Source organism: Erinaceus europaeus, chromosome 13 (assembly GCF_950295315.1).
Source record: "Erinaceus europaeus chromosome 13, mEriEur2.1, whole genome shotgun sequence".
NCBI classification, from domain to species: domain Eukaryota; kingdom Metazoa; phylum Chordata; class Mammalia; order Eulipotyphla; family Erinaceidae; genus Erinaceus; species Erinaceus europaeus.
In genome coordinates, this window is record NC_080174.1 from 91935533 (window position 1) to 91958188 (window position 22656).

General features: G+C 51.4%; 1 protein-coding gene across 3 annotated transcripts in view; it reads right to left on the bottom strand.

Annotated features, from left to right (window-relative positions):
* Positions 1-6769: 6769 nt before the first annotated feature.
* Positions 6770-22656, bottom strand: part of PLOD1 (procollagen-lysine,2-oxoglutarate 5-dioxygenase 1) — a 59162-nt gene continuing 43275 nt past the window's right edge. For 2 of the 3 annotated variants that reach the window (XM_060170885.1, XM_060170886.1), the window contains exons 11-19: positions 19710-19814; positions 19085-19210; positions 17570-17711; positions 17149-17262; positions 16598-16663; positions 14660-14764; positions 12324-12470; positions 10533-10658; positions 6770-7725 (exon numbers count right to left, since the gene is read on the bottom strand). In XM_060170885.1, the coding sequence (XP_060026868.1) occupies positions 7570-7725; positions 10533-10658; positions 12324-12470; positions 14660-14764; positions 16598-16663; positions 17149-17262; positions 17570-17711; positions 19085-19210; positions 19710-19814 (1087 nt within the window). In that variant the 3' untranslated portion in view covers positions 6770-7569. The remainder of the gene's footprint in view (positions 7726-10532; positions 10659-12323; positions 12471-14659; positions 14765-16597; positions 16664-17148; positions 17263-17569; positions 17712-19084; positions 19211-19709; positions 19815-22656) is intronic. The other variant, XM_060170887.1, reaches the window with a different exon arrangement.

A 22656-nucleotide genomic window follows, 5' to 3' on the forward strand; every position in this document is an offset into this window, starting at 1 on the left:
TTGATAGTCCAATGCTTTATCCACTGCACCACCTCCTGGACCACTACTTTTTTTTCCTTTCTATTTTAATTTAACTGGACAGAGAATTTAAAAGGGGAGGAGGAGATAGAGAGGGAGAAAGAAAGACAGACACCTGCAGATCTGCTTCGTAGCTCATGGGATATTAAGCCCTGCAGGTAGGGAGCAGGGGCTCGAACCTGGTTCCTTGCACATGGTGACATGTGTGCTTAACCAGGTGCGTCACCACCCAGCCCCCTAGATTGACTGAGAGTGTTTCACATATGAGGTAGAGAGAGAAAACAGAGCACCACTTTGGGATATGTGGTGCTGGGGATTGGTCCTATAACCTCAGGCATTAAAATCCAGGGCTCTTACTAGTTTAGCTATTTCTCCAGTTGCTGTTATTATCTTCACCAGAGCACTGCTCAGCTCTGGCTTATAGTAGTGCAAGGGACTGAACCTGGGAGCTCTCCTTCTCTCTTGCTCTGGTGCTTCTGGCATGAAAGTCTGTTTGGCTACTTCTTGTACTATCTCTCTGGCCTTTGCTTCTTTTTTACTGCTTAAAACATGGCTACTGGGGCCAGGCGGTGGCACACCTGATTGAGCACCCATGTTACAGTGCACAAAGACCCAGGTTCAAGCCCCCGGTCCCCACCTGCAGGGGGAAAGCTTTATGAGTGGTGAAACAGTACTGCAGGTCTCTCTCTCTCTCTCTCTCTCTCTCTCTCTCTCTCTCTCCATCACCCCCTTCCCTCTCAATTTCTGGCTGTCTCTATCAAATAAAGATAATAAAAAAAATTAAAAAGTCATGGCTACTGAGTTGGTAAGTGGCTCATAGGAAGAGCTCACGCCTTATATTTTTGAGACCCTGAGTTCAATCCCTAGCAATGATACTTTGGTTTCCCTCCCTCTCTCCTTCCCTCCACGTCCCTTTCTCTCTCTCAGTACTATATATTCAAAAGTAATATGTGACTTCTTTCATATTTGTTTATTGGATAGAGACATGTAGGAATTGGTAGGGAAGGGGGAGATAGAGAGAAGGTAAGACACCTGCAGACCTGCTTCATCCACTTGAGAAGCTCCCACACACACACACACACACACACACACACACAGAGGTGGGGATGGGGCCTTGAACCCGTGTCTTTGCACATGGTAACTCACCCAGCCCCATGACTACTTTTGAGGAAAAGAGGTAACAGGACTAAAATGGAGTCATTTGTGTTAAGGTTTATACTGCCACTGAGCCAGGACTTAATATTTAACCTAAACGCAGCTTCAGTTTACCCCAGGAGTGTAGCCTCTAGCCCAGGTTAGTTAGCACTCCTCATCTAATCCGCCTGAGAGACCCCTCCCATCCCCCTGCCTGGCAGGGAGGTGCCACGCCAGAAAGCAATACTTGCCTTTTTCTCTGCTTCCTGTTTATTAAAACCAAACATTCCATTTTGTAGTTAATGAGAGTAACTAAATCCTTGCTGAGTAGGTTGCTGCCTGATTCAGGAAAGGTTTACTAAGGTCAACTAGAGTTCAAACTTGTTTGATTATTGTTATTTAACACTATAAAATATCTTATTAGGGGTAAATAGTATAATGGTTATAGAAAGAGAATCCTTTATGACAAAGCCCCACACAGGCTCCAAAGTCCCAGGTCCAACACCCCCACCACCACCCACCAGAGCTGAGCAGTGCTCTGACAAAAAAAATAATAAATTAGGAGAAAAAAAAATATATATATATGGACTAGGATGTAGCAGGATGGTAGAGGGCATGCTGTGCATGCATGAGCCCTGGGTTTGATTCCCAGGGCCCTGACCTCCATCCTCTCCCATCATCTAAAATTAAATGAGTAGCTCTGTGGTCCGGGAGGTGGCACAGTGTTAAAAGCTTTGGACTCTCAAGCATGAGGTCCAGAGTTCGATCCCTGGCAGCACATGTGCCAGAGTGATGTCTGGTTCTTTCTCTCTCCTCATATCTTTCTCATAAATAAAAATGAGTAGCTCCCTGTGAAGCGAGAAGGAAGGAGGAAGGGAGGGAGAGAAGAAGGGAGAGGGAGGAAGGAGAACCAAGATGGAATCCTTTATGACAAAGCCCCACACAGGCTTATTACCTCTTTACCCTGTCTTCTCTTAATGGTGGATTTTCCTGATGTGTGTGTGTGTGTGTGTGTGTGTGTCCACTGCTCCCAGTGAGCTTTTTAAATCAGAGACTCTACAGCACCACTCTCCCATCCACAGAACTGCCCTGGTGCCTGGGGCTCCCAGATGGTAGCAAGGGCTTGAACCCAGGTGAGCCATCTCTGAGCTACTCCCTGAAATTGTTTTCTTGCCCCGCCCTCTGACTATACAAATCTCCCAGAGACTGTGCAGCAGGTAGAATGTGATTGCAAGCATGAGTTCCTGAGTTCAGGACTGGGTCCCCAGCACTTCATATGCTCTGACAGTCTCTCTCCTTAATGATTGAATAGAAAAAAAAGGGGGGGGGAAGAATGGCCTCCAAGAGCAGTGGATTCGTAGTGCAGGCACCGGGCCCCATTGATAACCCTGGAGGCAAAAAAAAATTATATATATATATATATATATATACACACACACACACACACACATATGGAATAATAGTCAACCCACATTTCCATATCTGTGACCTTGAGAGAACCGCTACAGTTTCAACGGAGGGAATGAGGACAGAGAACTCTGGGGGTGGGAATGGTGCAGAATTGTACCCATTATCTTAAAATTTTGTAAACCAGTATTAAATCAGTAATCAAAAATTAAATTATAGATTGTTATGTGTAAAACTGAGAAATAAAAAAATTAGATGTGTAGTAATTGGAGAGGTAGAAAAAAAAAAAGAAAACAAAACAAACAAACCCTTCCTGACAGGGCCTTTATATTTACTAGATGGGACACTGTCCAATTAATGAACTATTTCAGTACATCAGTTAGGTCTCTGATTCCCATGACTGTGACCCTTTAATAGCTATGGTTTGTGCTAATATGTGTATTAGTACATTTGGTCCTTGTTCCTATTCCCAGCCCATAGCTTCTTAAGCCCTTATGACTGTCATAGAGGACACATAGGGAGGGCTGGGAAGATGGCATCATCGTTCTGCAAAAGAGGCTTTGCTGCCCAACGCACCAAGGTTCCAGGTTCAATCCCCAGCACCACCATAAGCCAGAGCTGGGCAGTGCTCTGGTGAAAACAAATTAAACACACACACACATACACACACCACCACCACACCATCTTTTGCTTTTATAGGCATTGTTGTCCTCAGTTCCTGAAATAGTTCCAGGGTTACTCATGAGACAGCGACAAGGGTATCTCTTATTGGAGGCACACCTGAGTGATTGAGAGCATGCAAGGATGGGAGCTGATTGCCAGGGCAACCAGCAGTACCCTCAGAGGGTTGGAACTTCTGGTGCCATCAACCTTTCAGCCTCTGGGGTTGGTCTGAGAGGAGCTGGAGAGAAATGACAGGTGGGGCTCCCCACAGAGCAGGGGAGACAGAGGCCCTTGGCACCTTTCCCAGACATGTGGCTCTTGCTGGGTGGCGGCCTTTTATAGGACGCCACTGACCCACTGACGGAGCAAGTAAATTGTTTTCCTGAGCTCTGTGAGTCGCCGCAGGACATCCATCAGAGCCAAAGAGGGGTGGGGCATGGAATCTGTGACTGACGGGCGGTGGATCAGAAGCACCGTGACAACCTGGACCTGGGCTTACCGCAGGGGCCTTTCTGTGGGGCTGGGCCACAGAAGGAACTGAACTCTCAGGACTCCACGCCCTCCGAGGACGGGGGATGGAATACTCCACCTGGAACAGGACCCCACGCCTAGTGACCTGAGCAGCAGCAGGAGGGGGGAGTGCCGTGTGCAGGGTGAGGGAAAGCAACCCAGTTGGCACAGCTGCCAGGCTCACGGATACCCTCTGGGCAGCACTGTGCCACACCGTGGCAAAGTTTCACTAGGTACCTCGAGAGGTCAGTCAGTCCTGAGAGGACCCAGCAGCTTATCAGAAACTGCTTACAGTGGGCTGCCCTGCCCTCCCTGCCCAGAGTGACCTGAGGGCCCGAGTCAAGAACCTTGCTTTGGAGGCTACCTGGGGTGTGACCGGCCCTGGGTGTGACCCACACTGGGGCCTATGACGCACGCTACTCATGTCCCCTGTCTCCTCCTGGCTGACCTCCCTAAAGGGACTGTCCATTTTCCCAAAGCTATTTCCTTTCCCTTCTTTTGGAGAATCTTGCCTAAGTCAGGAGTCCTAGAGCCTCACCTGACCTCACTACTTTCTTTGCCATTATTTTTTTTATATTTAATTACTTTGCCTACAAGGTTATCGCTGAGGCTCAGTGCCAGCACTACAAATCCACTGCTCCTGGTGGTCTTTTTTTTTTTTACCCCCAACTTATTGATAGGACAGAGAGAAATTGAGAAGGGAAGGGAAGGGAAGATAGAGAGGGAGAGAAACAGAGAGACACCTACAGACCTGCTTCACCGCTCGTGAAGTGTCTTCCCTGCAGGTAGGGAGCGGGGGCTCAAACCCAGGTTCTTGTGCTTCATACTATGTGCACTTAACTAGGTGTACCACCACTCAGCACCTGGCCATTTCCCTTTATTTCTATTTATTTACTAATGTATAGAAACAAAGAAACTGAGAAGGGTGGGGGAGAGAGAGAGAGGGAATGAAACAGACAGCTGCAGCCCTGTTTCATCACCTGTGAAGTTTCCCCCACTGCAGGTGGGGATCAGGAGCTTGAACCTGGGTCCTTGTGCATTGTGCCGTGTGCACGTAACCAGTGCGCCGCCGCCTGGCCCCTTCTTACCCAGCCCGTTCTCTCCAGCGAGCTCCGGCCTAAGCCCTGGACGCTGGCACAGACTGCTGCTGCTGGAACATAGTGTGCTGCTTTGCCATGTGCCAGACCAGGTTAAAGTCTGGTCCCCAAGGCATTGAAGGAAGATAGACCAGCAAAATAACTCACCTGGATAGTGTACCTGCTTGGCCTTGTGCTTGACCCAGACATGAGCTCAGAGTCAGGAAACTGGAGGAAGCTTCATTGCTGTGGTGTCTTTTCCTGTCTGTCTGTCTATCTATCTGAAATCCAGAGCAGTGAAGATCTGATACCAACAAAATGAAATTAAGTTATTTTTTTCTAAAAGAAAAAAGAGCGAGGGAGTCAGGCGGTAGCACAATGGGTTAAGTGCACGTGGCGCAAAGCACAAGGACCGGCTTAAGGATCCCGGTTCGAGCTCCTGGCTCCCCACCTGCAGGGGAGTTGCTTCATAGGCTGTGAAGGAGGTCTGCAGGTGTCTGTCTTTCTCTCCCCCTGTCTTCCCCTCCTCTCTCCATTTCTTTCTGTCCTACCCAACAACGACGACATCAATAACAAGAACAATAAGAACTACAACGATAAAACAACAAGGGTAACAAAAGGGAATAAATAAAAGAAAAAAAAAAAAGAGAGTGAAATAGGAGCCCAGAGGCAGATCAACCAGTAGAGTGCACAGGTTACCACACACGAAGACCCAGGTTCAAACCCCCAGCTACCTCATGGGAGAACCTGCAGATGGGGAAGGTTCAGGACCAGTAAAGAAGTGCTATAGCATCTCTCCTTTCTCTATCTTCCTATCTCTGCCTCTCAACTCTATCTAGAAGAGGAAAAATATGGCTGGTGGTGCACTCAGGATTTGGGTTTGAGCCCCCAGACCCCCCTGTGGGGGGGCGTCACTTGAGTTGTGAAGCATGTCTGCAGGTGTCTCTCTACCTCTCTATCTTCCCCTCCTCTCTCAATTTTTCTCTGTCCTATCCAATAAAATGACAAAAATGGCCACCGGGCGCAGTGGGTTGGTAGTGCTGGCATTGAGTCCCAGTGATAACCCTGGAGGCAAAAAGTTGGGAAATGCCAGACACCAAATCAGTTTCCAAAGCAGTTCTTGTTTTTTGTGGGGGCCAGGAGGTGGCGCACCCAGTTAGACACACATAGTACTGAGTTCAAGGACAGGCACGAGGACCTGGGTTCGTTCAAGCCCCCAATCCCCAACTGCAGAGGGGACACTTCTCGAGTGGTGATACAGGACTGCAAGTGTCTCTCTGTCTCTCTCTCCCTCTCTATTTCTCCTCCTCTCTCAATTTCTCTCTGTCCTATCCAATGAAAAGGAAAAAATATCCACCAGGAGCCGTGGATTCATAGTGCTGGTACCAAGCCCTAACAATAACCCTGCAGGCAGTAAAAAACCAAAGCCATTCTTGCCAACTTAGGACGCTTAAAGCCCTCCTGAAGGACACACCAGATACAACACACAGGTTACAATGAGCCAGGACCTGGGTCCAAGTCCCCAGCCCCCACCTGCAGGGAGGAAGCTGCATGAGCGCTATGTGTTCTGTGTCTCCCGCTTTCCCCTCAACGTCTCTGTCTCTACCTAAATGAATGAATGAATAAATAAATATGAAAACCCGCACTGGGTTAAGTGCATACAGTACGAAGCACAAAGGACTGATGCAAGGATCCAGGCTTCCCAACTGCAGAGGGGACGCTTCACAAGTGATGAAGCAGGTCTACATGGGGTCTATCTTTCTCTCCCCCTCTCTATCTCCCCTTTCTCTTTCAATTTCTCTCTGTTCTAGACAATAAAATGATAAAAATGTCAGCCAAGAGCAGTGGATGTGTAGTGCTGGCGCTGAGCCCCAGCGATAACCCTGGAGGCAAAAGTAAAATAGAATAAAATAAGTTAAAAGAACCCATCCCTGCACACAGTGCCCAGAGCCTCTCCCATCCATGGTTCAAAGGCCTTTAATAGAAACCCGTTTGGGGCTGCCGCTCCCTCAGGGGCAGTGCAGAGTGTGGACACAGCAGTGCCTGCCTGCGGCAGCAGACAAACCAGAGGTGGAGCTGTGACAGCGATATATTTCCAGCCTCCTCACCGTGAAGTTTCTGAGTCACCCTCTTGTGCTCAGGGCAGGAGCCACGGGGGAAGGGTTTTGGCCTCGGTGTGGTCAGCTGGGCACTCGAGGTGGATCCAGGCCTGGGTGTCCACCTCAAACTTGAAACCGAAGTCCCTGGCGTTGTGGCTGTGCCCGGGAGAAACTCTGGGGCATGCTTTCTCGGCCCTCAAGTCTCCCTTCTCGGCTCAGCCCACGGGAGAAGAACCGCGGCATAACGGTGATGCGAAAAGACCTCCAGGCCTGCGAATCCAGCGTTCAATCCCCGGCGCCACCCTAAGCCAGAGCTGAGCAGTGCTCTGGGTCAAATAATTAAAAAGCGGAGGAAGAGAGATGGCTTTTTCTTTTCAGGAGGATGGGTGGGAGGGCAAGTTACGACAGAGCCAAGAAAGTGATCGGAGGCTCAAGGGCTGGTCTGGACCACCAGGCCAGGACCATGCAAGGATGTGCTTTCTTCACCTCCGGTGTGGCCCGGGTGTGGCCCCACCTCTCCGAGGAGACTCCAGGCACAGTGAGAAGTGAAGAGTCCGGAGGCTACACCAGGTGGCTGGACTCCAGAGGCTCCAGAGGCCCCAGAGGCTGCTGGCAGTGACCGTTGGCAATGAGACAAGGGCTGAGGTGGCCGGCTGGGCCAGCTAGGGGTCCACGAAGGAGACAGCAATGTAGCGGGTGCCCCTGGTGGTGGGGAGGCCCTCGTGGTAGTGTGTGAGTCTCCCGGGGTGCATGAGCGTCCAGCCCTTCCGCGGGGCTCGGATGGAGCAGTTGTAGCGCAGGAAACGACAGCCGCCGCCCTGAGGGAGAAGAAGTGTCAGTTCCTTCACAGGAAGTGTCTATTCCCCAACAGGAAGTAGAGTCTTTGCTCACTGTCCCCTCTTCTCTCGGCCCCCCGTCCTGCTCCCCACAGGACTGGAAGGAGAAGTACATCCATGAGAACTACACCCAGGCCCTGGAGGGGAGGCTGGTGGAGACAGTAAGGAACGCTGTCTGCCGGGGGGCTTGGCTGTGGTCTGGTGGTGCCTGGTGTGGGCTGCTGTGTGCTGCCAAGCCCTGTGGGCATTTTCCAGGGGGAGCTGGTAGGCCTGGAGCCTGGGGCTTCTTCCCCAACCAAATGGGAGAGGAAGAAACCCATCCTGGAGTGTGACCTCCCCTTCTCTCTCTTTTTAATTTTAATTTTTTAAAAGAATTTATTTATTTAGTGGTCCAGGAGGTGGCACAGTGATAAGGCTTTGGACTCTCAAGCATGAGGTCCTGAGTGCGATCCCCGGCAGCACATGTGCCAGAGTGATGTCTGGTTCTTTCTCTCTCCTCCTATTTTTCTAATTAGTAAATAAATAAAATCGGGAGTCGGTGGTAGCACAGCAGGTTAAGTGCAGGTGGCGCAAAGCAAGGATCGGCGTAAGGATCCTGGTTCAAGCCTCCGGCTCCCCACCTACAGGGGAGTCGCTTCACAGGTGGTGAAGCAGGTCTGCAGGTGTCTGTCTTTCTCTCCCTCCTCTCTCCATTTATCTCTGTCCTATCCAACAACAATGACATCAATAATAACTACAACAATAAAACAACAAAGGCAACAAAAGGGAATGAAAAAATATTAAAATATAAATTAAATAACATCTTTGAAATTATTTATTTATTTATTTATGAAAAACATAGGAGGAGAGAGAGAAAGAATCAGACATCACTCTGGTACATGTGCTACTGGGGATTGAACTCAGGACCTCATGCTTGTGAATCCAATGCTTCATTCACTGCACCACCTTCCAGACCACTTAATTTTAATTTTATTAGTGATCTAATATTGATTTACAAAATTACAAGCCAACAGGGATACAGCTCTGCAGTGTCCCCACCCCCAGAGTTCTGTGTCACCACTCCCTCCACTGGAAGCCGCAACAGTTCTCCCAAGGTCACAGATAAGGGCTGACTGTTATTTCTACAACCATCTGTCTGTACTTGTATACATTTGCCCCTCTCCCTTTTGCTTTTTTGGGGGGGTCCTTTTTTCTCTTCCTTTCTGAGTCACACCTACATCTGTCACTACATCCAAATGTCCCTCCCATTCCCCTTCTCTCTTCCTGGTTCCTGAGGTAGTCTTTTTTTTTTTTTTTCCAGAGCCCTGCTCAGCTCTGGCTTACAGTGGTGTGGGGGATTGAACCTAGAACTTTGGAGCCTCAGGCAGGAGAGTCTCTCTGCAGAACCATTATGCTAGGGGTGCCTAGTGGACTGAGTCCATTGCTGGTCTTAGGAAGACACTCAGCAAAGATCAAGTGACCAAGAGCACTGGTCGCAGAGTCAGGCAGCTCTGGATAAATGTCACCTATAAGCTTTATATTCTGTGTCTAAACTGCGCCAAATTTCCCCTTCTGGAACACAGACGTTAAAGGTTAGGGATGGGGAGATAACAACATGGTCATGAAAAAGACTTACAAGCCTGAGGTTTACACCCCTAGCACCATGGTCGGGAGGTGGCACAAAGGATAAAGCACTGGATTCTCAACCATGAGGTCCCAAGTGATATCCTGTCTTCCTCATTAATAAATAAATAGGGAGTCAGGCGGTGGCGCAGTGGGTTAAGCGCACGTGGCGCAAAGCGCAGGGACCGGCGTAAGGATCCCGGTTCGAGCCCCAGCTCCCCACCTGCAGGGGAGTCGCTTCACGGGCGGTGAAGCAGGTCTGCAAGTGTCTATCTTTCTCTCCCTTCTCTCTCTGTCTTCCCCTCCTCTCTCCATTTCTCTCTGTCCTATCCAACAACAAAGCAATGTCAACAATGGCAATAATAACCGCAACGAGGCTGCAGCAACTAGGGCAACAAAAAGGGGGAAAAATGGCCTCCAGGAGCGGTGGATTCATGGTGCAGGCACTGAGCCCAGCAATAACCCTGGAGGAAAAAAATAATAAGAAGAAAAATAAAAAATTAATAAATAAATAAATAAATAAAATCTCGAAATAAATAAAATAAACCCCTAGCACCACCATAACCCAGAGCTGAACAGTGCTCTAGTCAAGATAATAAAAATACATAAAGGGTGGAAAAGGTAGCATGATGGCTATACAAAAGACTTTCCTGCCTGAAGCTTCAAGGCCCTAGGGTCAATCTCCTGCACCACTCACTGGAAGCCAGAGCTGAGTAGTGCTGTAGTAAAAATAAAAAGAGAGTAGCCCAGGAGGTGGAAGGGTGGGTAAGGCATTCACCTCTCAAGCATGAGGCCCTAAGTTTAATCCCTGGCATCCCATGTGCCTGAGTGATGTTCTGCTTCTCTCTCCCACCCCATAAACAAACAAACAAACATAAAAGACCTTTGTGGGGTCAGGCAGTGTTGCATCTGGTTAAGTGCACACGTTACTGTGGGACTATGTGAAAGCATGGTAGGGCATAGGGGAACTCCCCCATCCTTGAGAAGAAATGTGAGGCTGCGGAACTGGAGGTGCAGATAGCACTGCAGTCTTGGGGTGGCCTGGAGCCCCGGTGCCTTGGCTTGACTGCTTCTTACCGAACTGTGCCCTGGGCCCACTCCTGGGAAGTGTTCCTGTGGGTCAGGTACCAGCTCTCCCTAGTTCTCTGGCACTGGTGTGGCCCCTGCCCCGGGGTGGGGACACTCACCTCATAGTCCACCCCAACCCGGTTCAGCGCGATGTTGATGGTGAAGGTGGATGCGTCATGGTGTGGCATCAGAGAGGGCTGCTCATCCGGCTTGTAGCGGACCACAAAGGCCAGGTCAAACTGCGCCTGCACCACAGGATGGGACAGAGGGCCAGAGGGAGGCCGTGTTCACAGCCGCACCACCCACAGCAGCCTAACTGCCATCAACAGGCGATGGGATAGAGAAGTTATGGGATGGGGGATCAGGCAGTGACACCCTGACTGAGTGCTCACATTACAGTGCGCAAGGACCTGGCTTCAAGCAACTGGTCCCCACCTGCAGGGTGACAGCTTCTCGAGTGGTGAAGCAGGGCTGCAGGTGTCTGTCTCTCTCTCTACCTTCCTCTCCCCTCTCAATTTCTCTCTGTCTCTATCAAAAATAAATAAATAGATTTAAGAAATTAAAGGCCAGGGGTAGATGGTATAATGGTTATGCAAATAAACTGTCATGCCTGAGGCTCTAAAGTCCCAGGTTCAATCCCCCACACCACCATAAGCCAGAACTGAACAGTGTTCTGGTTAAAATAAGAAAATAGGGGGCCAGGCAGTGGGACACCTGGTTAACTGCTCACATTACAGAGCACAAGGATCCAGGTTCTAGCCCTTGGTTTCTACCTGTAGGGAGACAGCTTCTCGAGCAGTGAAGCAGGGCTCTAGGTGTCTCTGTCTCTCCCTCTCTCTACCTCCCGTGCCCCTCTCAATTTCTCTCTGTCTCTACCCAAAAATAAATAGATTTTTTTAAAAAAAAATTAAAGGCCAGGGGTAGATGGAATAATAGTTATACAAAGACTCATGGCTTAATAGTTATACAAAGAGACTTTCATGCCTGAGGCTCTTAAGTCCCAGGTTCAATCCCCCGCACCACCATAAGCCACAGCTGAGCAAGGGTCTAGTACAAAAAAAAAGAAAGTGGCCTGGGAGGTGGCACAGTGGATATGGCACTGGACTCTTGAGCATGAGGTCCTGAGTTCAATCCCCAGCAGCACATGTGCTAGAGTGATGTCTGGTTCTTTCACTCTCTCCTCCTATCTTTTTCATGAATGAACAAATACATAAGTAAATAATAAATAAGATTGATGGACCAAAGTAAAAGACTGGAGTTCAGGTGGGGTGAGGATTCAGGTCCTGGAAAATGATGACAGAGGACCTAGTGGGGGTTGTGGAAAACTGAGAAATGTTATGCATGTACTATTATATTTATTGTCGACTGTAAAACATTAATCCCCCAATAGAGGACAAAATAAATTTTTAAAAAAATTGAGATCGAGCTCCCTGGTCCCCACAAGCAGTGAAGCAGGTCTGCAGGTGTCTGTCTTTCTCTCCCCTTCTGTCTTCCCCTCCTCTCTCCATTTCTCTCTGTCCTATCCAACAATAATGACATCAATAACAACAACAATAACCACAACAACAAAAACAACAAGGGCAACAAAAAGGAATAAGTAAATAAATATTTTTTTAAAAACTGAGGAGTGAAGGGTAGATAGCATAATGGTTATGTAAAGAGACTCTCATGCCTGAGGCTCCAAAGTCTCAGGTTCAATCCCCCGCACCATCATAAGCCAGAGCTGAGCAGTGCTCTGGTTAAACAACAAGAAAAATTGAGATCAGAACCCAGACGCAAGGGGCCCATCCCAGGTCCTGCCTCCCTGAGGTCCACTCCACCCGCCAGGCCTGGAGGATGTCTGTCTCGCTTCTCCCCGTGGTCCCCGGCCCCTTGGCCTCCCTCCCATCCCCCGGCCCCGACATGCCCACCCTGGTGTAGTAGCCGGGGTACAGCTTCTCCGTCATGGGGGCGATGTACTCCACCAGGAACTTGTGCCACTCCCGCTCGAAGCTGATTTGGTTCATGTGGATATCGATCGTGGGCACGTTTTCATAACCGCCCTGGATGCGGTTGTCCTGGAAGAGGCCAAGAGTGTGGGAGACAGAATTCTACCATGTCCCCTGCTCCCACCCTGGCTCTTTAGGCAAGAATTGCGGCTCCCCCCCAACCTGTGCACATGAGCGGGCTAAAGCTCGGACTGGGCAGACGCCATGCCGTCACGGGCTTCCTCCTGGAGGTTGCTCACAGCCACCCAGACACAGCACACCCCCTGCCTCTGCTGTCTGCCTGGCCGGGGGTTCATCCGCACCCTACACTTGACCACTCTGCCCCCGCTGCACCCCACATCTTGGGAAGGAAGCTAAATTTCTCTCTCTCCCTTTTTTTTTTATTCTTATTATTTCTTAAGTTCTATTTATTTATTTTGATTTTTTAAAAATATTTATTTATTCTCAAGGTAGGCGGTAGCACAACGGGTTAAGCGCACGTGGTGCAAAGCACAAGGACCGGCGTAAGGATCCCAGTTGGAGGCCCCGGCTCCCCACCGCACGGGAGTCGCTTCACAGGCAGTGAAGCAGGTCTGCAGGTGTCTGTCTTTCTCTCCCCGTCTTCCCCTTCTCTCTCCATTTCTCTCTGTCCTATCTAACAATGATGATGTCAATAACAACAACAATAACTACAACAACAATAAAAAAGGGCAACAAAAGGGAAAATAAATATTAAAAAAAGAAAAAGAGAGTCGGGTGGTAGCACAGTGGGTTAAGTGCACGTGGTGCAAAGCGCAAGGACCAGCATAAGGATCTCAGTTCAAACCCCCAGGCTCCCCACCTGCAGTGGAGTCACTTCACAAGTGGTGAAGCAGGTCTGCAGGTGTCTATGTTTCTCTCCCCCCTGTCTTCCCCTCCTTTCTCCATTTCTCTCTGTCCTATCCAACAATGACATCAACAACAACAACAACAAAAAAAAACAAGAGCAGCAAAAAAAGGGAATAAATAAATGTTTTAAAAAGTATTTAAAAAAAGTCCTAACAGACCACACAAGACTGGGGACATCGGGCTGCAGCCAGCCTCTCTGCCTCCCTACTCTGTGCTGATACGATGGCCTATTTACATAATCATTGTTTTGCCTGACACCCGCCCTGCCTGTAGGGTATTAATTAATCCCACCCTTCCCAACAGTTGCTATGGAAGCTTTCTACCTTCGCATTCATTCCTTTTCTACAGCCCCCCTTCCAAGCCATTTCCTTTTCCGACTTGCTACTTCCGTTTCAAAAGATATAAAGGCGTTGTCTTTGATCAATAAAGACGCATTGCATTCTGCTCCACCACGAGTTCCTGGTCTCTCTCTCAGAATCACTGAGTAAGCAGCAGCCCAGGTTGGCTCCGGTTGAGTTCTCTCCAACCCAGAGACCACGTGCCGGGGCAAAAGCACCCTCATGCTAGCCCAGCATCTGTGCCTGGGGCCTCCCTGCCAGAGCCTTCAGCCCAGAGAGGCTGGCTCCTTTCCCAGGAAGAGTCTAGAGAGTTGGCACCTGGGGGCGTACCGGGTCACGCGCTCACATTACAGTGTCCAAGGACCTGGGTTCAAGCCCCCACTCCCCACTTTCAGGGGGAAAGCTTTGTTAGCAGTGAAGCAGGGCTGCAGCTCTCTCTCTGTCTCTTTCCATCTTTTTTTTTTTAGATTTTTTTCTTAATTATTTTTATTTATTTATTATTGGATAGAGACAATGAATGAGAAGCTGAGAGGGGAGGGGGAGATAGAGAGTGAGAGAGACACCTGCAGCCCTGCTTCACCACCAGAGAAGCTTTCTCCCTGCAGTTGGGGACCAGAGGCTTGAACCTGGGTCCTTGTGCACTGTAATATGTGTGCTTAACCAGGTGTGCCACCACCCGGCCCCTTTTAATTTTTTTAATAGTCTTTATTGGATAGAGACAGCCAGAAATCAAGGGGAATGGGGAGACAGAGAGACAGAGAAACCTGCAGCTTTGCTTCATATTCGTGAAGCTTTCCCCCTGCAGGTGGGGACTGAGGGCTTGAACCCAGGTCTTTGTGCACTGTAATGTATGTGCTCAGCCAGGTGCACCACCACCATCCAGCCCCTCTCTTTCCCTCTCTTTCCCTTCCCTTTCAAGTTCTCTCTGTCTCTATGCAATAAATACATTAAAATAAATTAAGTGTTTTAAAAAAGAAGTAGAAATTAAGGCTTTAAAAAAAGAAAGTCGGCCCCAGTGAGAGGACCGTCCCCACCCAAGCCTGGGGGGCCTACCTTGTTGTCTCCCACAGACCACTGGCCGTAATGCTCCATCTCCTCCACCAGCTCATCACAGGCAGTCTCCGTGAAGATGGGGAACCAGTACACATCCGGGCAAGGCTGGTGAGGGCAGGGAATGCTCACAGGGGCCCGGAGTGGCACCACCGCATCCTCTCCCTGCCCCCACTCCGGTGTCCCGAGGCCCTCTGCAGGCAGCCCCACCCCCACCCCCATGTGGAGCACACCCTCTGCACCCAGTCTGTGGCTATGGCTCAGGAACCTAGCCAGTGCTACGAAAACACAGTGATGGGGCAGGGGTAGATAGCATAGTGGTTCTGTAAAGAGACCTTCATGCCTGAGGCTCTCAAGTCCCAAGCTCTATCCCCCACACCACCATATGCCAGAGCTGAACAGTGCTCTGGTAAAAAGAAAGAAAGGAGGGAAGAAAGAAAGAAAAGAAAGGAAAAGAAGAAAGAATACAGTGATGGCCAAAGGAAGAAAGAAAGAAGGAAAGAGAGAAAGGAAGGAAGAAAGAAAGGAAGGAAAGAAAGAAAGAAAGAAAGGGAAGAAAAGAAAGGAAAAGAGGAAAGAATACAGTGATGGCCAAAGGAAGAAAGAAAGGAAGGAAGGAAGGGAGAAAGTTAGGAAGGAAGGAAGGAAGGAAGGAAAGAAAGAAAGAAAGAAAGAAAGAAAAGGAAGAAAAGAAGAAAGAATACAAGGGAAAGGGAGCCAGCACTGGGAGTCAACCCTTCCTAGCCAAGGTTGACAGAGCTATGGGCTGGCAGCAGGGGAAGGAAGGGAATATGGACACTGAAGGGGTGTTGAGGGTTCGAGACCCAGAGCCAGCTGATGGGAGTCCACGAGGAGGAAGTTCATTAGCGTGAACGGGCCGCAGAAAGAGCCGGTGTTCTTAGAGCCTTCTGGGCCCTGAGCACAGGGACGGTCCAGCAAGCTCAGCACAGAGCAGAGGCTGCAGGGCTAACGGGGTGGACGTGGACCCACCGCTCAGGGTCTGGGCGCCTTCCTTACTGGCGCCTTTCCCCGCAGAGCCGTGTCTGGGGGATGTTAGCAGCGGGACTCAGAAGCTCCGTGGCCTGTCAGGGTGAAATATCCCACTACTGGGGGGCTTTCTCGGGGTCTGCTGCCACCTTCCTGCAGCTTGCTTGGTTAACTCTGTCTTTCCTTAACATTCTTTCTTTTCTTTTCCACTTCAGGGGCAGAAGCCTGCCAGCTGCAGGGCAAGCAGAAAGACTCCATGCTCAGTCCTGCACCTGGGGCCACTGTCCATGATCGAGATCACACTTCCGGGGTGAAAGGAGGGTGGAGATAGCATAATGGTTCTGCAAAGAGACTCTCATGCCTGAGGCTCCCAAGTCCCAGGTTCAATCCCCCACACCACCATAAGCCAGAGCTGAGCAGTGCTCTGAGGGGGGTTAAAAAAGGAAGGAAAAGGGAGTCCGGCGGTAGCACAGTAGGTTAAGTGCACATGGCACAAAGCGCAAGGACCAGAGTAAGGATCCCGGTTCAAGCCCCTGGCTCCCCACTTGCAGGGGAGTCACTTCACAGGCAGTGAAGCAGGTCTGCAGGTGTCTATCTTTCTCTCCCCCTCTGTCTTCCCCTCCTCTCTCCACTTCTCTCTTTCCTATCTAACAACGACGACATCAATAAAAACAACAATAAATAACAAGGGCAACAAAAGGAAAAATAAATAAATATAAAAAAAATTTTTTTTAAAGGAAGGAGATATAGAGAAAGAGAGGGAGAGGGGGAGAGAGAGAGAGGTATCACACTTCTGGATGGGTTTCTTCCTCTCCCATCTGGCTGGGGAAGAAGCCCCAGGCTCCAGGCCTACTAGCTCCCCCTGGAAAATGCCCACAGGGCTTGGCAGCACAGCAGCCCACGCCAAGCACCACCAGACCACAGCCAAGCCCCACGGCAGACACCATTCCTTACCGTCTCCACCAGCCTCCCCTCCAGGGCCTGGGTGTAGTTCTCATGGATGTACTTCTCCTTCCAGTCCTGTGGGGAGCAGGACGGGGGCTGGGGTCCCTGGGCCAGCTAGGCTCATCCTCCACGCAGCTCCATGAGGGGACCCCCCCCTAACCCCCCCCCCCCACACACACACACACACTGGGGAAGCACAAGGTGCCCGCACAGGTGAACACAAGTCTGAGAGCAGGTTCCAGCCACAAGCTCCCGCGGCTAGGAACACAGCCACAACTCAGTCCTCCTTGGAGCGCCACCCGGCCTGTCAGGGATGAGGCAGTCTGGAACCACAGATCAGCTTTAGAGCTAAGGTCACAGCCAGGCTCAGATGAGGGGCCAGGCCTCTGGCTCCTGCTCCTTCCTCCAGCAGGTGGCGCTGCACCCCAGCCCTGGCCCCAACCCTCCAGGTAGAGGGAGACAGGGGGACACAGCCCCCACACCCCATTCCAGCTCTCAAAGGGAGAAAGAAGCCCCAGGTTCCTTCCAGCTCTGACACATGCGTCCACCCAGGACCTCACCTCAGGGTTGCTGAACACCTCCCAGAGGTCGTTGTGGAGGTGGGTGGTCTGGTAGCTGTCCAGAGAGAGCAGGTGGCCAAAGGTCTGGCGGTTGGTTAGGAACATGAAGACATCCTGGGGAAAGCAAGGCCTGATGAAACGGACCCACCCCCACGCCACCTCCACCCCAGCCCACCTCCCCCCTGGAGGAGGGCAGGCTGCAGGCCCCCTCCCACCCACCAGGTGCAAGTTCCCGAGATAAGGGAGGGAAGGAGGGAAGGTTGTCCCATCTCCCAGCCCCTGGCCCAGTCTGACACCGACCAGTGTGCTATCAAGGAAGGCTTCCTGGAGGGCCCGTGGGGGGGGGGGATGAGAGCGTCCTCTGGGAGGCAGGAACCCACTGTCCCACACGCGGGGCTCCTGGGCTGCCCCGTGGGCTGACCTGCTGCCGGATGTTGGCACAGAAAGACATGTCAGGGTCCAGCTTGCTGTGGTGGAACAGGTCCTGCTGCTGGAGCTCAGCCCGTAAGGCGCTGCCCTTGATCAGGTAGATGCTGGCAATGTAGGGCACGTTCCACACGCCACTGAGGAGAGAGGCAATGGGGGGTGGGGGTCACAGGCTGAAGGCGCTGGTGGGGCCTGAGTGCAGGGGTCTGGGGGGGGGGGGCACAGGTTCAAGCCCTCCATCCCCACCTGGAGGGGGAAAGCTTCCCAAATGAAACAGGGCTACAGGTGTGTCTCATTCCCTCTTTTTTTTAAAATTAATTTATTTATTCCCTTTTGTTGCCATTGTTGTTTTATTGTTGTAGTTATTGTTGTTGGATAGGAGAGAGAAATGGAGAGAAATGGAGAGAGGAGGGGAAGACAGAGAGGGGGAGAGACCTGCTTCACCGCTTGTGAAGTGACTCCCCTGCAGGTGGGGAGCCAGGGGCTCGAACCGGGATCTTTACGCTGGTCCTAGAACTTTGTGCCACGTGTGCTGAACCCGCTGCGCTACCGCCCAACTCCCTCCCTTTTTTTTTTTTTTTTTTTTGCCTCCAGGGTTATCGCTGGGGCTCAGTGCCGGCACTAGGAATCCACTGCTCTATGGCCATTTTTTTTCATTTTGTTGGACAGGACAGAGAGAAATTGAGAGGAGAGGAGGAGAAAGAGAGGGAGAAGGAAAGAGAGACACCTGCAGACCTGCTTCACCACTCGTGAAACATCCCCCCTGCAGGTGGGGAGCCAGGGGCTTGAAACAGGACCCTTGGGTTACACACTGTCTGCGCTTAACCGGGTGTGCCATCTCTCCCCCCATCTCTCCTCTTCCCCCTCTCAATTTCTCTCTATCCAATAATAAATAAATACATGTTTTAATTAATTAATTAATTAAAATTTTAAAAAGGAAGGGGGCACAGGCCAAGATACTCATCAGGAAGTCCCGCAGTCAGACCTGGGGAAGAGGCACCAGCCTACACCCTGCAGGCCACGCAGCCCCCCGCCACACACTCACACTCAGCCCTGCATGCCCCCCACCCCCCAGCACTCACACTCAGCCCTGCAGGCCCCCCACCCCCCAGCACTCACACTCAGCCCTGCAGGCCCCCCACCCCCCAGCACTCACACTCACCCCTGCAGGCCCCCCACCCCCCAGCACTCACACTCGGCCCTGCAGGCCCCCCAACCCCCAGCACTCACACTCACCCCTGCAGGCCCCCCACCCCCCAGCACTCACACTCGGCCCTGCAGGCCCCCCACCCCCCAGCACTCACACTCGGCCCTGCAGACCCCCCACCCCCCAGCACTCACACTCGGCCCTGCATGCCCCCCACCCCCCAGCACTCACACTCGGCCCTACATGCCCCCCCAGCACTCACACTCACCCCTGCAGGCCCCCCACCCCCCAGCACTCACACTCGGCCCTGCAGGTCCCCCCAGCACTCACACTCGGCCCTGCAGGCCCCCCCCCAGCACTCACATGCGGCGGCCCTGCACAATGTCCACGTAGTCCTCAGAACGGGCGTAATAGCCGTCTGCACTCAGCGCCCCCCAGAAGTTGGACCACAGCCTCCCGTGACGGGTCATCAACGGGGCAATGATGTTCCTGGGGAAGAGGCACTGGGTGGGAGCTGATCCGGGAAGGGAGTTGGAGTCAGTGTGGGCGCCCCTCGTCCTGCAGCAGGGAGGTGTGAGGGCGGCAGGCCAGGCCCAGACAAGCTTGCCAGGCGCATACAGGGGAATGGATGAGGCCATGGAGGGCAGGGCGTGGAGGGGAGGAGGGGGAGGCAGAGGACAAGAGAAGGAAGAGGAAGGAGGAGAGAAGGAGAGGAAGGGGAAGATGAAGAAGAAGGGAAGGTGGGAGAGGGAAGAGGAAGAGGAGAAGAGAAGGAAGGGGAGAGGAGGTGAAGGGGAGGTGAGGAAAAGAGAAAGGGAGAAGGGGAGGAAGAGGAGAGAGGAGAGGAAGAGGAGGATGAGAAGAGGAGGGTGAGGAGGTGAGGGAGGGAAAGGCAGGCAGGGGCCTATGGTGCACAGTACTGGACTGGGCTGGACAAGGACCAGACTGGGGTTTGCCTGCCCACCCACTGCTGCCACCCACAGCTCACTTGTTCTGCTCGATCAGGAGCCTCAGGGTGCTGGGCTCGGTCAGAGCCACGTCCGCGTCCACGCTGAAGTAGTAGGTGCAGCCTCGGTCCTGCCGGCACAGATCCCTGTGGGGAAGAGGGTGATGTGGGCAGGTGTCGGGAAATTGTGAGGATGTGGTTGAGCTTGGCAGGGCTTGACCTGAGGAGTGCGTCTATCCTGTCAGTCTCTCTCTCTACTGAGAGGTTGAGCAAGGAGAAACAGGAGCAACCCCAAAGGTTTGCCTCGTCTTATCAGACTCCCTGCCTCACAAAGCACCCCACATTCCTGATGCTATGGCCATTAGATAAAAAGAAAGGGGGAGATGTCAGGAAATTGTGAGGAGCCTCACAAAGCGCCCTGCATTTTTCTGCCTCCAGGAGCCTGGCATTCCTTAAAACATTAAGCCAGCTCCCCCTGCTCCACCCTGTATTCCTGATACTATGGCCTATCTACATCATAATCATTGTTTTTCCTGAAAGATCCCCACCAATTTTATTCCTTTGATCTCTCTTCTTTTTTTTAAAATATTTTATTTTATTTATTTATTCCCTTTTGTTGCCCTTGTTGTTGTTTTTTTTATTGTTGTAGTTATTATTGTTGTTGTCGCTGTTGGATAGGACAGAGAGAAATGGAGAGAAGAGGGGGAGAGAAAGATAGACACCTGCAGACCTGCTTCACCGCCTGTGAAGTGACTCCCCTGCAGGTGGGGGAGCCGGGGTTCGAACCGGGATCCTTATGCCGGTCCTTGTGCTTTGCGCCACCTGCATTTAACCCGCTGCACTACAGCCTGACTCCCTGATCTCTCTTCTTTCTACCCCCCAAGACCCTCCCTGCCTCCAGGGTAATATTAATCCCACCAGTTAAAACCCTCACAATAGTTGCTAAGGAAGTTCCTACCTTCCCAGCCCCCTTTTGCCTTTCTCCGCCCCTTTCCTAGCCATTTCCGTTTCCGACTTGCCACTTCCGGGTCTGCCCTTTAAAAGCCTTGGCTCTCTGATCAGTAAAGAAATTGCATTGCCTCACACTATGAGCTTGGTTCTGAGTCATCTCCCTAGCGTCGCTGAGTGAGTAAGCAGCCCAGGCTGGCTCCGGTCACGTTCTCTCCAACCCAGAGAGTATGCACCCAGGAAGAGGCACCCCCACGCTAGCCCGGCAGGCAGGAGCTTTGGAGCTGGGTTCCCCTGGAGGCTGCCGACTCTGCCTCACTGGGTACCAGCCACCGAGGGCAGAGCTAGGCCAGCCCCGAGGCAGATTGCCACCCACAGCTCCAAGATCCCTTCTGACTCTAAACCCCAAGGCCTTGGCCACCGTCCTCTCAAGTCCAAGGCTCTCACTGTCTCCCTGGATTCTGGACCAGGGCTCAGCAAGCTGCCCACGGCCCATCATCCAGATTCAACCCAAAGCCCGCTCCCTACAGCTCAGAAGTCAAGAACAGTGGTGGGTTTCTTTTGTTTGTTTGTGGGTGGCAAAACGGATCTTGGAGGGGTGGAGCAGCACTGCTTTGCCACTTACAAAGCTCCCCGACCCTCCAGGTGGGAACCGGGTTGAGGGCGAGGGACTCAAACCTGGATCCTTGCACACTGTATCGTGTGTGTTTAACCAAGGGCACCATGGTTCAGCCCCCTCAAGAAGAGTTTTTATAAGAGGCCAGGTAGGGTGGGAGAGATAGCATAATGGTTATGCAAACCAACTCTCAAGCCTGAGGCTCCCAGGTCCCAGGTCCCCACACCACCAAAAGCCAGAGCTGAGTGGTGCTCTGGCAAAATAAATAAAGGGCCAGGCAGTGGCACCTCTAGTCAGGTGCACACATTACGGTGTCCAAGGACCCAGGTTCAAGCTCCCAGTCCCCACCTGCAAAGAGCAGCTTCACAAGCAGAGAAACTGCTGCAGGTATTTCTCTTTCTCATCCCCCCCTTTACATTTTATTTATTTATTTTGGGGGAGATAGAAAGACATCTGCAGCCCTGCTTCACCACTTGTGAAACATCCCCCTTGCAGGTAGGGACTAGAGGCTTGAACCCCTATCCCTACACATTGTAATGTGTACCACTACCTGGCCCCTCTCTATCTCCCCCACCCCTCTCAATTTCTCTATGTCTCTTATCAAAAAGAAACTAAATTAAAAGAAGGAGGAGAAGAGAAGAATTTTTTTTAAAAAAAATATTTATTTATTCCTTTTTGTTGCCCTTGTTTTTTTATTGCTGTAGTTATTATGGTTGTCGTCATTGTTGGCTAGGACAGAGAGAAATGGAGAGAGGAGGGGAAAACAGAGGGGGAGAGAAAGACAGACACCTGCAGACCTGCTTCACCGCCTGTGAATCGACTCCCCTGCGGGTGGGGAGCCGGGGGCTTGAACCGGGATCCTTATGCCGGTCCTTGCGCTTTGCACCACGTGCACTTAACCCGCTGTACTACCGCCCGGCTCCCGAGAAGAATGGTTTTATAAGGCTGGCAAGGGACATCACCAGGATACTGCACCTGCTTTGTCATGTACCTGACCCAGACTCCAGCCTGCCAACCCCCTGCACCGGAGGAAGCTCCCATGCTGTGTGGTCCTTCCTTCTCTATCTGAAAAAGTCGGCCTGGAGCAGTGAAGCCCCAGCCATATGGGGAAAGAATGGTTTGACAGTTTTGTTTACTTTTTTTTTCACATTTAAAATAAATATTTATTAAAGGTCTGTTGTTATCAGAAACTGTGCTAGATTCAGGGAGGCACAAGTGTGAATCACAAGCCATTATTCTTGTCAGAAAGTCGACGTGAATAACACACGTAAACCTGCACTGGGGTTAGCACAGTACATTCCTCTCACACTGCTGCTACAGATGGGGGTAAGACAGTAAGGGAGTCAAACAAAGGGGTTAGGAACTGTGTGTGGGGACAAAAGAGACGAGAGGTGACATGGCAGTTAGGCTTTGGTTGATGGATGG